Source organism: Myodes glareolus, chromosome 3 (genome assembly GCF_982192425.1).
Source record: "Myodes glareolus chromosome 3, mMyoGla1.1, whole genome shotgun sequence".
In the NCBI taxonomy this organism is placed as follows: domain Eukaryota; kingdom Metazoa; phylum Chordata; class Mammalia; order Rodentia; family Cricetidae; genus Myodes; species Myodes glareolus.
This window is the reverse complement of record NC_142028.1, coordinates 64,125,152-64,138,811: the sequence shown is the minus strand read 5'-3', so window position 1 is coordinate 64,138,811 and position 13,660 is coordinate 64,125,152. Positions and strand designations below refer to the sequence as shown.

General features: G+C 51.8%; 1 protein-coding gene across 3 annotated transcripts in view; it reads left to right on the top strand.

The window, feature by feature from the left end:
* The window catches only part of Nkain1 (sodium/potassium transporting ATPase interacting 1), a 42,301-nt gene extending 30,064 nt beyond the window's left edge, over positions 1-12,237 (top strand). For 2 of the 3 annotated variants that reach the window (XM_087904552.1, XM_087904554.1), the window contains exons 2-7: positions 4,654-4,791; positions 6,725-6,805; positions 8,327-8,524; positions 9,386-9,446; positions 9,933-10,014; positions 10,185-12,237. In XM_087904552.1, the coding sequence (XP_087760678.1) occupies positions 4,654-4,791; positions 6,725-6,805; positions 8,327-8,524; positions 9,386-9,446; positions 9,933-10,014; positions 10,185-10,194 (570 nt within the window). In that variant the 3' untranslated portion in view covers positions 10,195-12,237. The remainder of the gene's footprint in view (positions 1-4,653; positions 4,792-6,724; positions 6,806-8,326; positions 8,525-9,385; positions 9,447-9,932; positions 10,015-10,184) is intronic. The other variant, XM_087904553.1, reaches the window with a different exon arrangement.
* The last annotated feature ends 1,423 nt before the right edge of the window (positions 12,238-13,660 follow it).

Genomic DNA, 13,660 nt, shown 5'->3' with positions numbered 1-13,660 from the left:
CAGCCCACCCCCTCATTTCACGGATGAGGGGCCAAGTCAAGTGTAATTTTATCAGCTGCCTCAGAAATCCACTGGGAAGGGGGGCTTCGAGGCACACGAGGGGCTGCTGCCTTGTACTCAGGACCAACTGTGTCTCAGACACCCTGCTAGCTGAGCGCTTTATGTGACAGAACACTTCACCAGTGGGGAAACTGAGGCTTGAAGAGGGAGAACCTGCCCAGGGTTGCAGGATGAGTCACTCACTAAACTGTGCTTCCATCCCAGTCTGCCGCACCCCAAATGGGAAGATTTGCTCCTCAGAATCAGCCAGAGGAAGAAGGGCTGCCTTTTCCGTTCCTCTGGGACTCTTAGGGCGCCACCCTCCTCTTCCCCCCAGACAGCCAGACTTCTGCAACTAAGGCATATGGCCGCACACTGGAATATTGGCCAGGGAAGTAGTTGACTTGCAGAATTGATGGGCAAGGCCTGAGGTAGCAGAGACTTCTGATAAAGTTCCATGGCCCTTTGCCCAGCCCCTTCCCTGCCTCCGTCCTAGCCAGTGCTAGCCAGCTTCATGCGGCTGGGGTACATCCATCTGTATTATTCCCCACCCCCACTCCAGTTCCCACCTGCGATTGGGCTCCTGGGGTTGGAGTCTAGACAGACAAGAGCATCCTACTGAGACCAGAGGCAGCCCTGACAAGGGGTTGAAGGTTCCCATAGCAACAGCATCCCCCTCAGCTTGCAGCCACCCAATAAATAAATAATCAGGGTTTGGGGGTGGGGAGCTAAGGGCCTGGGGAAGGGCAGCCAGGCAGGCTAGGTCTTGGAGGAGAGAAAGAGTGTGTGTGTCAGGCTTGAGGTATCTGGGAGAGGGGGGTTGGAGCGTCCAGGTGGGAGGAAACATGCATGGTGAACATGATCAGATGGAAGACTTGTCCCATTCGTGACCCCTAGACTTGGGGGTGTTAGGGAGCAGGAAGAACGCTTGCGTTAGAACTGAGGTTTCTAACTCTTGCATTTGGACACATCAGGGGAGTGGACACTGGCAATGGACCAGGTCCAGAAGCTTAGGTTTACAGTGAATGCCAAACATGGCGGAGTGGGTTTGTAAACCCAGCACTCTGGAGGCTGAGGCAGGAGGATCTTGAATTGCAGAACAGCCTGGGCTCCAAGATCCTGTATGAAAAAAAGAAAAATTATATTCAGAGATGGGGGAGTCCTGGAGACCAACCAGTGGGTGACATGGCCAGCATTGAAGGTGCTGAAGTAGCCTTAGGGTAATGTGGTGATCCAAAGACTGTCAACCCCTGCTGGGACCTTGGGAGCATGGGAAAAGGAAAGAGATGCAGACTTCCCTAGGATGCTTCTGGGAGGGTGCAGTGCATGGGATAGGGCCAAGGTCAGGGGGTGGCAGTGGCATGACCAGGGGAGGCCGCACATAACCCTGTAGGTTCAAGAATCAAGAAGACAGCCAGGCGATGGTGGTGCATGCCTTTAGTCCCAGCGCTGGGAGACAGAGGCCAACCTGGTCTACATAGAGCAGTGGTTCTCAACCTTCCTAATGCTGCGACAGACCCTTTAATATAGTTCCTCATGTTGTTGTGACCCCAAACCGTATAATTATTTCGTTGCTACCTCATAACCGCAATTTTGCTACTGTTATGAATCATAATATAAACATCTGATATGAAGGATAGCTGATATGTGATCCCAAAGGGGTCACAATCCACAGGTTGAGAACCACTGACCTAGAGTGACCCTGTCTCAAACAAGAAGAGGAGGAAGAGGAAGCACCCTCAAGGCTGGCTTTTCCCTTAGCTCTCACACGCTGGGAGTCTGTTAGGGGAGTAGGTGGCAAAGTAACAGACACCCAGAGACCTCTTCCGGCTTCTGGTTCTAGCAGCCTTCCCTGCCTTCCGCTATTGGCTGCACAACTTGGTGGCACACACCTGCAATCCCAGCATTCCAGGAAAGAAAGTGAGACAGGATGTCACCATGGCTGCCTTGGCTACCTGGTGAGTGTGAACCCAGAGTGGGCTACATGAGACCCTGTGGCCAAACAAATTAATTAATTGAATAAAATAAAGGGCTAATAATAACAGTAACAATAAAGTTGCATTTTATGAAAGATGGTGGTGACGCACCACCATGAGCCTCGCTTCAGGAAGAGAGGTCAGGAGGTTTCTGCGAGTGCCAGACCAGCATACTGAGCTACCCACTGTGTACCCAGAGTGGACTTGAACTCTGAATCTTCTGATCCCACCTCCCAAGTGCTGGGATCATGGTCGTATACTACCAAATTCCTTAATGGATTTTGTTTGTTTGTTTTTCTGAGACAGGGTTTCTCTGTGTAGCCCTGGCTGTCCTGGAACTTGCTCTGTAAACCAAGCTGGCCTTCAACTCAAAGATCCACCTGCCTCTGTCTCCCAAGAGATGGAATTAAAGGCTTGTGCCACAATACCAGACAGTATCTAAGATGTTTATTGGGGATGTTGCCCACTCATCTTGAGTCAAGGTGTGCTTAGCTGGCAAATTAGAATAAAATATTTTTAAATTTTTTATTTATTAATGTATATATTCTGTCTCCATTATATGCCTGCAGGCCAGAAGACGTCACCAGACCTTTTTATAGATGGTTGTGAGCCACCATGTGGGTGCTGGGAATGGAACTCAGGACCTCTGAAAGAGCAGCCAATGCTCTTAATGTCTGAGCCATCTCTCCAACCGCTTGAATGAAACATTTTATTGTATACATCCTCTCTCCATTTATGAATTTATCGTGTGTGTGTGTGTGTGTGTGTACAGGCCCACTTATGCCAAAATGTACATGTGAGATCAGAAAACAGTTTGCAGGAATTGGTTTTCTCCTATCTTTGTCTCTTCCTCCTGAGTCCTGGAATTATGGGGTATACTTCTATGCTACCACACTATACCACGTGGAGTACCGTCTTGACATCTGTCTCGCTGAGGCCTGGGGTTTGTGACTGGCCTTGTGGACTTGTGCTGTATGCTTTCCCAACCCTCTTTACACTATTTCCAGAGGGTGGGGACCTCAGAGCCTGCACAGGTGATGTATACTGACTGTTCTGAGACGTGGAGGAGCTAGTGGACGGGACACACTGCATGTCAGGTGGATGGTGATCTGGTCAGAGCTCAATGCTGGAGTGGACAGGTGATGGCTGTGAGGGCCAGGAACAGCAGCATCCTGGGTTAGGAGGGGTGGAGCCACCAGGGGTCCTCCCACCCGTGAAAGGCGAGAGCTGTATTTCCTCAACCCAGGAGGGCTTGGGGAAAGGGAAGGAGGTGGAGACTTCAGTTCCAAATTCAGTTGCTGAAAGCATAGAAGTCAGGGGACAGCAAGGCAGCATAAAGTCACAAAATCACCTGATGCTAGATCTGACTACATGAACTTTATCCCTGGGACCTACATGGTAGAAGAAAAGAAATGGCTTCTGCAGGTTGTCCTCTGATCAGCACACATGCATGCATGCACAAATAAATTTTTTTTTTAGAAAAAAGGCAAAGAGTGGAGTGAGGAAGAGGAGGTGCCTAGCGCGAGTCCTTCCCCAAGGTCAGTCAGCCACCCAAGTCAGGGCTAAATGGTGGAGTCCACTAATCGTGTATAGGTGAGGAGCCTGAGGCCCAGCGGGGCAGGTGACCTGGCCAAAGTCCTCCAGCAGACAGAGGCACACTCCGCCCTCTCCACCTGTGCCCCTTGACTCCAGAGCCAGTGCCCGCTGGGAAGCATGGTACCCTGGTATCTAGATGAGACAGGTGGCAGAGACAGGTCTGCTCTGCCACCTGCCTGCTATGTGACCTTGGACAAGTCACTTGTTCTCTCTGAACTATACGTTCTCCTCTCAAGATGACGTAACGAGCCCAGTTCCGTCTTCCTGCCAAGGCGTGTGCCGGGAGAGATGAACTTGGGATGCCTCTGACCATCTGCAGAGCCCTGTGAGGGCTGTCACCAGCAAGAGGCAGATGGGAAGGTGCCAGGCCCAAGCCTGGCACGACCAGGCTCCCCTCATATCCTGCCCAAGCCTGCAGCTTCTTTGGTCTCTTCCCAAGCTGTGCCATCTGTGTGGTGGCATCAGCCTGTACCATCCTCCTGCCCTGGCAGGAAGAGACCCTGGGATCTCTCACTTGACCCAAATCCCCCCAGCTCATTCCTAAGCAAGCCCTCTGCTTCACTCTGTGGGGATGTTCTTGTTCAGTTTTAGTGCTGAGAAGCCAACCTAAGGTTTTGCACATACTAGACAACTGCTTTACCGCTGAGCTATATTCTCAATCCCCCAATCTTGAAAAATTAATTACATTCGTTTGTTTGGGGTAAGACTTGTGCGTATCAGAGGACCCATTGTGGGATTCGGTTCTCTCACCACTTGGGTCCTGGGGATCAACTTCAGGTAGTCAGGCTCAGTGGTCAGCCCCTGCATCCTCTCACCCATCCTGCCCCACCCCCACCCCATGTCTATTTGTTTGTTTTGAAAGATGGTCTTACTGGGCTTGCCAGCAGGAAGGAGACCCTGGCTCAGATTCCCACGCTTACCCCAAAGTCACGGTCAGCTGTAGAGGCCGGACTTCCTCTTGCCTTACTCCGGGCTGAGGGAACGGGTGTCTTGAGTCTCTGTCCTTTTGCAGGGCAGTTGTCTCAGCCTGTCTCTTCCACAGGTGGCAGCACTCCAGCGACAGATCTTTGATTTCCTGGGCTACCAGTGGGCTCCCATCCTGGCCAACTTCCTACATATCATGGCTGTCATCCTGGGCATCTTTGGCACCGTGCAGTATCGATCCCGGTACCTCATTCTGGTACGTCCCTTTCCTTCCCCTGCCTCTCTGACTGTAACTGTCTCCTACCCATAAGCCCAAAGGGACACAAATACCCAAACCTCAAAGTTATGCATTCACGACATACCCGGGTGGTATGTTCCACTAGAGAATCTTCCCAGGGGATAAATGTGAGGTATTTCATAAGCAAGATATGTCAACACGGGGCTGGAAAGATGGCTTAGAGTTTAAGAGCACCGACTGCTCTTCCAGAGGTCCTGAGTTCAATTCCCAGCAACTCTATGGTGACTCACAATCATCTGTAATGAGATCTGGCGCCCTCTTCTGGCCTGCAGTGATACATGCAAGAACAACACTATACATTCTAGATAGAGAGATAGATAGATAATCTAAAAAAGAAAACTATGTTGCCTGTCCAGGGTAGGCCAGGCAGAGTGTGCAGTTCTACATCTGTGTCTCCCATCGTTACAGCAGCTCCACTGCCTCTCCATGCAGCTGAGGAAGGGGCTCAGAGTAGTTAAGACCCTTCCTCAGGTCACACAGCTAAGAAAGGCAGAGCCAGGTCTGGACTGAGGGCTCCTACACTGTCACCATCCATAAGCTATGGGGACAAAGGAGTGGGTCACATCCAGCTGTGTTTCCCAGGGTAGCAAGGAAGCTCAGGAAGCCGTGGCTTCTGTCCCTACTGACTGTCGTTCACTGAGGACGTGGTCTGGCAGGTGCAGCATGGTGATGCATATCTGTAATGCTAGAATTTGGGAGACGGAGGCCGTGTCATCGAGAATTCAAGATAGCCTATGCCACACAGTGAGACCCTATTTCAACAAACAAATAAACATGGTTTGTCTGAAGGTAGCTGATGTGGCCTTTTGAGATCAGTGGTTCCTGTGCTCCAGCCCCAGGGGTATGACAGTATTCCCAGAGCCCTCCCCTGCTAATGGTCTGCTAGACTTTTAGCCTCAGACGTCCTCAGCCATGCTCCCTGCTGGGCCTTGGTGCCTCTTCAGGTAGCCATATCAAGGAACAGATTTTTTACTAGATTAACCTACATCCCTACTTGATACCTACAGAATCAAAGACATGTGGTGTCATGCTACTAGTGGCCCATCACACTCATTCTAGGTCATCCTTTGGTTCCTAAGGCCAGCTACACCATGTTGGCTCTGGTGGCAGCTTCCCTCACCCACTGAGCCATCCTATCAGCCCTTGCAGTTTGTGTTTTTAAGATTTTATTTATTTATTTTTAATTAGGAAGGGGTGCACTTGAGTGTGGGTGTCTGAGGAGATCAGAAGAGGACACTGGATTCCCTGGACCTCAAGTTACAGGTGGTTGTGAGCCCGCCCTTGTGTGGATGCTGGGAACAAAAATCTCATCTAAACTGCTGAGCCATCTCTCCAGCCCCAGTTTGGTTTTGGTTTTGTATTGATTGATTGATTGATTGATTGATTTTTGAAACAGGGTTTTCTGGGTGTCCTGGAACCACTCTGTAGACCAGGCTGACCTTAAACTCGAAGATCCACCTGCCTCTGCACACTAGAAGAGGACACCAGCTCTCATTACAGATGCTGTGAGCCACCATGTGGTTACTGGGAATTGAACTCAGAACCTCTGGAAGAGCAGCCAGTGCTCTTAACCTCTGAGCCATCTCTCCAGTCCCTCCCAATTTGTATTTTTAATAAACTACTCATTGTAATTGAAGAACACATAGAGGAGGTCGCTCCACAAGAGCCTGGGCTAAGGGCCTGCCCTTCCTCCCAGCTGTGTGATCCAGAGGAACTGAGCCTTCCTCTCTGTGAAGCATGTGAAGGAGACGACATGCTTGCCTGCCCTGCAGGGCTGTGAGGGATGGATGTGGACTTGTAACCTCTACTATACAGATCCCCCTGTCCTTGAAGTCTGTCTCGATTGAGCCACCTCGGGCCCCCACCCTGATCTCCCCTCTGCTTTCCTCAGTACGCAGCCTGGCTGGTGCTCTGGGTTGGCTGGAACGCCTTCATCATCTGCTTCTACCTGGAGGTTGGACAGCTGTCCCAGGTAAGCCTCCGGCCTGGTGGTGTGCAGGGCACAGCCTGACCTTTGCTGTCTCTATGGGGGGCCTGGGACAGTGTGTCTCCCACACACCTTTTCCCCTTCTGGTGTTTTTAACTGCTGAAACATCTCTCCAGCCCCACCCCTCTTTTTTTGAGACAGGGTCTCTTGTAGCCCAGGCAGGCCTCAAACACTTCATAACAAAGAATGACTTTGAACTCCTGACCCTCCATGTTTCCCCCCAAGTACTGGGATTACAGTCATACCCACTGCATGTGGTGCTGGGGAGGGACCCCAAGGTTTCCTGTGTGCTAAATAAGCACTCTTCCACCTGAGCCGTGTCCCCATCCCATGTCCTCCTCTAGACCAGAGATGGTTCATTGGCCAAGTGCCTGAGTTCACATTCCCAGCACCCACAATAAAAGCCCTCCAGTAGTGTGTATCTGTAACCCCAATACTGGGAGAGGCAGAGAAAGAGGTGTCCCAAGGGATTTCAGGCCAGCCAGTCTAACCACACTGTGAACTCCAGGGTCGTTGAGAGGTGGTTCAGTGGCTAAAATGCTTGTTTTGCAAGCCTGATGACCTGAGTTCAATCCTGGACCCTGCAGCAGAAGGCAAAATGAGAACCAGCTCCCAAAAATTGTATTCAGACCTCTGGACATGTCCTGTGGCACTTGGGTACACACAGGTGTGCACATAGGCACATGCACATGCATGCACGCACACACACACACACACACACACACACACACAAGCAATAATAAATGTAAAAGAAAAAAGGTGAGAGGGCAATTGAGGAAGCCAGCCAACTTTGACCTCTGGCCTCAGTATGTACACATGTACATTCACGCGCACACACATACACACACATACACTAAAGTACAAGATGGGCGTGGAGACACACACCTTTAATCCTAGCACTCTGGAGGCAGAGGTAGGCAGTTTTCTATGTTTGAGGCCAGCCTGGTCTACAGAGCAAGTTCTAGGGCAGCCAGGACTACACAGAGAAACCTGTCTTGAAAAACAAAAACAAACAAAAAAGTAGAGCCCCACGTGGTTACACAGGAGACGAAGCTTGATCTCAGGCCTGTGTGTTTGGTTTCTTGTCAGCCTGGTGGCTGTTGGTCTGACTGAAGGAGTAAAGGACTAACAACATTTATGGGCACAAGGCTGCACACCCCAGGCCAGCCCTTCTCCATGTAACAAATGGGAGATTATGGAACAAGAAGAGAGATTTGTCCAGAGTCACACAAAGGAGACCAATGGAAGCTTGTATTAAGGATTTCACCAATGCCTGGGGAGTTAGACCCTGTGCCTGTTAGTGTCCCTTCTAATTCTGAAAATTCCAAGGTTCAACACCCACCCTTTTCCATTTCACTGATAGCGGGGTAGTGTCTACATGATCATCTACCGCCACCTGCTGGCAATGTGTGGACTTGCAGGCTGTGAGAGTGGGTGGTAGCGAGAGCCTGGAGAGTATCCTGTCCCTCCCCACCGCTCAGTATCCCAGGCCCCTCTGCCCCCCAGGACCGGGACTTTATCATGACCTTCAACACATCCCTGCATCGCTCGTGGTGGATGGAGAATGGGCCCGGCTGCCTGGTGACCCCTGTTCTGAACTCCCGCCTGGCACTGGAGGACCACCATGTCATCTCCGTCACGGGCTGCCTGCTTGATTATCCTTACATTGAAGCCCTCAGCAGTGCCCTGCAGATCTTCCTAGCTGTAAGTCCTGTTCATCACCCACCCCCATCTTCCCAGAAGTGCAGAGTCCAACCCATCCTGTTCTTTAGTCCCAGTTAAGAGAGGACAAGCCAGGTGTGGAGGCATATACCTTCAATTCCAACACTCAGGACAAGCAGAGGCAGCGGGATCAGGATCACAAGTTGAAGATCAGCCTAGATTACATAGTGAGTTCCAGACTCTCCTATTCCTCACCAGCCAGGAAGAGAGAGAGAGAGAGAGAGAGAGCCAAACCTATGTATTCCAGCCTCCCTTGACTCCACCTCCCTCCCCCTTCCACCCCTCCCTCAGCTTCTAAGAAGGGCACTGACAAGTTTCATGAATGGGACAAGACTTCAGGCCAGCTGCTGCTGGACCTCACTATCTAATACGCCATGGGACCTTGAATAAACCTAAGCTCTCTTCCTATTTGCATGGAAAAGACAGTGCCAACCTTACAGAGTTGGGAGACTAAGAAAGGGGCTCCAAATAGGGGGTCACAGCCAGGCATGGTGTTGTACACCTGTGACCCCAGCGTTGAGAGGTAAAGGCAGGAGGATCCAGAACTCAAGGCCAGCCTGGGCTACTTGAGACCATTAACCGGAGGGCTAGCCCTGTCCTAAGCACTTTCCACGGTCAGGGTCACATAATTCTTTCACTTAACAGTCTAGTGAGGCACGACTGGGGCCGACCTGGGAAGCCTGAGACACAGCGGCTTGTTGGAAGTCACACACAGTCTTTGAAGCGTTGGCATTTAACTTAGGTGTTTGCTTTGGCCAGGGTGCTGAGTCGGGTGGGTAGAGGGGGCAGGGACAACTTGTCTTGCTCTTCCTGACTGTCATCCCCCCACCTCACCCCCACCAGCTGTTCGGCTTTGTGTTTGCCTGTTACGTCAGCAAAGTGTTCCTGGAGGAGGAGGACAGCTGTAAGTACGGCTCCCCCCCGGGAAGTGGGCGGCCCGTCTTTTCAGCACCGTGGACAGGGCTTCCTCCCCTCCAGGGAGCCCCAGGGTCAGCTTGGGGGCCGTTTCTAAGGAAAGAAAAGCGGGCAGGGGTGCATGGGGTCTTCGTAACCATTCTGGGTTAGGAATCAGATGACCAGGTGCTCAGTCCATGGCCCCAGAATCGCCCGTTCCCATTGCTGGCTCTAACCCAATTGAAGGTCTTAGAGCCTTGGGGTCTTCCTTTAACCTGACCACCTCTCTCCTACTGCTGCCACCAGGGTAGGGGGCTCACTTGTCCCTCCCCTCTCCCACGCACAGCCCCACTCTAGGTCCTCGTCCTGATCACGGGCATGGCCGTTCCCGGCACCACTAACTCCTCAGGCCGGGATACCCGGGGAATGGAGTCCAGTCCTGGGTTTTTCACCTTCAGAACCCAGTCTCTCATAACTCACCCCTTTCCATCCGCAGTTGACTTCATCGGTGGCTTTGACTCCTATGGGTACCAGGCGCCGCAGAAGACGTCGCATTTACAGCTGCAACCTCTGTACACGTGGGTCCCTGTGCATGGGGGCGGGGAGGTGGGGACTGGGTGTGACTGGAGGCAGAGTCTTTAGTGTTGGTGGAGAGGGGACACAGAGGAGGCATGGGCACCCAGGTCTCTCTGTTCACCTACTCGCAGACCTGCAGATGCGCCCCCTAAAACGTCTTTGTTTCCTGCAGGTCGGGGTAGCTTCTACCCTGCTTCTACCCGCGTACCTGGGCAACTGGAGTTAGAAGCTGCGCCTTAAGGGGGCTCGGATCACGATGGGCAGGCGCGCTCCTTGGCTGCCCACGGGCTGACCGCACCTTGCGCGGCCTCTCCTGTATCCGCCGCCCCTGGAGCAAATGCGGACTGAGACTCGAACTTGGACATGACCCTGGCTCTGGCCATGGCCCTTAGCAGCCGGACTTCAGGGTTGGGACAGGACGGGACTGGGGGGAGGGGGAATTGCTGGGTTTGTATTTTTTTTTAATCTCAGCCTTGGTACGTGCCAGGGTCTTCCTCTTTCTTCAGCTTCGCTCCTTGCCTAGTATTTTGCCCTCAGTCCAAACAGCAAGACAGACGGACTCATCCCCATCTCGTCCCTCGTGTACCTGCCCTGGGGGACACACGATGAACTAGGAGAAGGAGTCCTGGGCTCCAGCCGCAGGGGCATCACTGACATCCTGTGTGACATCTGGCAGAGCCTTTGCTCTCTCTGGGCCTCAGTTTCCCCGCCTCAGATAATTACGATAATCCCTGAGCAGATGACACTTCTGGCGCACTCATTTCTCAGTTCCCTGGGCTACAGTGCAGATGGGAAAACTGAGGCCCAGAGACGTGAAGTGACTCCCTTGAAGCCACACAGTAAGGCTTTAGTGGAGGCAGGCTTTGAATCCCGCAGGCTCTAGTTTCAAACTCTGCAACCCAGGATCCGGCCTCCGGACTTGGTTTACAAGCCCCCTTGCAGCGTGGGCATTCCCACACACTCACATGCCATCGCCACCACACACCAGCTCCACTCTTAAAGCAATATACCAGTTTCTTGTTGGGAACCAGACAGACAGAGCCCAAAGCCTTGAGTTCAGCCTGACCCACAGGAAACCTTTGTAATCTCAGCCTGCCCTTCTTTGGCAAACCTTCGAACCTCATCCTCCAGGGAAGCAAGGCCACCCCTCATCCTACCCTCGACCAGGTCCTTAAGCCTGGATTTCCTATCCCATGATCCTTTGCTGCTACCCCACCCCCTTCCCCTAGCAATCCTACTAAACCCTCGATTCCTACACCTACTTCACCATTGTGGTCTCAGAGGGGAAGAAGATGGTGTCCAGGAGCGCTGACGGGGCAGAGTGGGGATATGGGTGGAGAGTCAGCACCCCCCCTTCCTGGGGACAAGCAGAGGGGAGGCCTGTCCTCATCACCTCCCTCCACAGATGCCCTGAGGACCCTGTGTCCTGAGTACTGCTTGGTGAGTTATGTCCAGAGAGTAGATGTCAATCCCCCATCTCTGGAACTGGAGCCACCCTGACTAGGAAGCACAGGAACCTATCAGAGAGCTTGGGCAGTGGAGACAGTTCACGCCAAACCGTGGTGACCACATTCTTCCCCATTCTCCACTCCAGGCTTTCCTGAGCTAGGATGGCAAACCTACTCCACTGTCCCATCCAAAATGCCACACGGAACAGCCAGGTCCAGGAGTCCCTCTGGTCCTCACAGGTCCCTGGCTGGTGAGCCGAATCAGAGGGCGACAGATTTCCTTTAGGCCAGGCTGCCTCTTGCCACCTGCAGCCCTGGCTTCTCCCATCCCTTCCCCAGGCCTCTTTCTACTCAAGGGTTTAGCCACTGCTGCTTTGAAAACTTTCGGTTTTATAAGCCGGGTTTTGCAGAGGTACTGGGTTTGCTTCTCAGTGAGATCTTGTGGACTGGGACCTCCCTGGTATCCATGCAGGTGGTTTGATTAAAAAAAGTGTTTTCTTCACTGTGTGCCTGTCCTGCCCTGTGGTCAGAAAGACCTTCAAAGGGGAAAGTCCCTGCCAAAAAATGTGTAAAACTGGGTGATAAAAATGGGCAAAGCTGGGTGGTCATTTCACTTTTAAGATATATACATACATTTATCTTTTTGTTTGAGACAGGGTCTCTCTGTGTAGCCCTGGCTGATCCAGAACTCGCTATGTAGACCAGGATGGCCTTGAACTCATAGACGTCTGTTTGCCTCTGCCTCTGAAGTGCTGGGATTAAAGGTGTGTGCCACTACACTGCCCTTTTTGAAATATTTATAATAATTTGTTTTGGGGGGCCGTGTGTCACAGTGTTCATGTGGAGTTCAAAGAACAGCTTCGTGGAGTTTGTTCTCTTCTTGTACCTTTTTTTCCTTTCACTCTGTTCATGTGTGTGTGTGTGTGTGTGGTGTGGGAGTGGACTGACGCGCACAAGCCGCGGAGCACCACTCGCTAGAACCAATTCTCTTCTACCATGTGAGTCCCAGGTATTGAACTCAGGCTCCCAGACTTACTTAGCAAGTGCCTTTCCGGGTGGCGCTAACTCCCCTTTGTGGGTTTGTCTTGAAACTGGGTTTCACTTTGTAGCTCAGTCTGTCCTAGAATTCATACTCTTCCTCCTTCAGACTCCTCGGTGCTGGATTATGAGTGTGCACCACCTTGCTTAGCCTTTATTATATATTCCTGAGGCCCTGGCTTCTGCCTCAGATGGGCTTTGTGACTTTGGGCAAGTCACTGTCTCTGCCTTCCTCAAACAGCACAGGGGCCAGGCAGTGGTGGCACACGCTTCCAATCCTAGCACTTGGGAGGCTGAGGCAGTGATTTTTGTGAATTTGAAGCCAGCCTGGTCTATAGAGCAAGTTCCAGAACAACCAGGTATGTACAAAGAAACCCTGTCCCCCCAAAAAGAGGCAGGGGGAAGAGAAAAGAAATGCAAAATGCTTTCTATTTTGTTTTCTTGGTAAGTGCCCATTCTGATGTTATTTCTGGGTCTCTTTTGCATCTTGGCTCATTTCTCTTCTTGACAGCCGATTCCCTTGTTTTGAATGAGCTATGTTTTGGTCACTGTTCTATTGCTGTGAAGAGACACCATGCCCACGGCAACTTATAAAAGAAAGCATTTTAACTAGGGGGCTTGCTTCCAGCTTCAGAGGGTGAGCTCCTGGCCATTGTGGTAGGGAGCGTGGCGGCAGACGGGCAGGCATGGTGCTGCAGCGGTGGCTGAGAACTTACATCTGATCTGTAAGTTGAAGGCTGAGAGAAAGCGAGACTGGGCTTACTGTGGGCTTTGGAAACCTCAAAGCCCACCCTCAGGAACACACTTCCTAATCCTTGCTAATCAGTCTACCAACTGGGAGTCAGACATTCAAATACACGAGCCTATGGGGACAGTTCTCATTCAGACTACCTCAAGATGGCAGTCGGTGCTTTCCACATGGATTCCTGTCTCCTACCCTTGACAGTCTGGATCCTTCTGGTGACATAGCCCAAGAATCAGTATTTCCAGTTGACCCTGGGTCTTGGAACCCCTCCCCAATCATACGTGTGAAGCTGGTGCTTGCTCTTTTATAGTGACTCTTCCTGAGCCCAGGTCTTACACGAGGACACCAGGTCCCCTGTATGACATCTGGGGACCATGCTTGGCCATGGCATTCAGAGAGGAAACTGAGAGCCCAGGG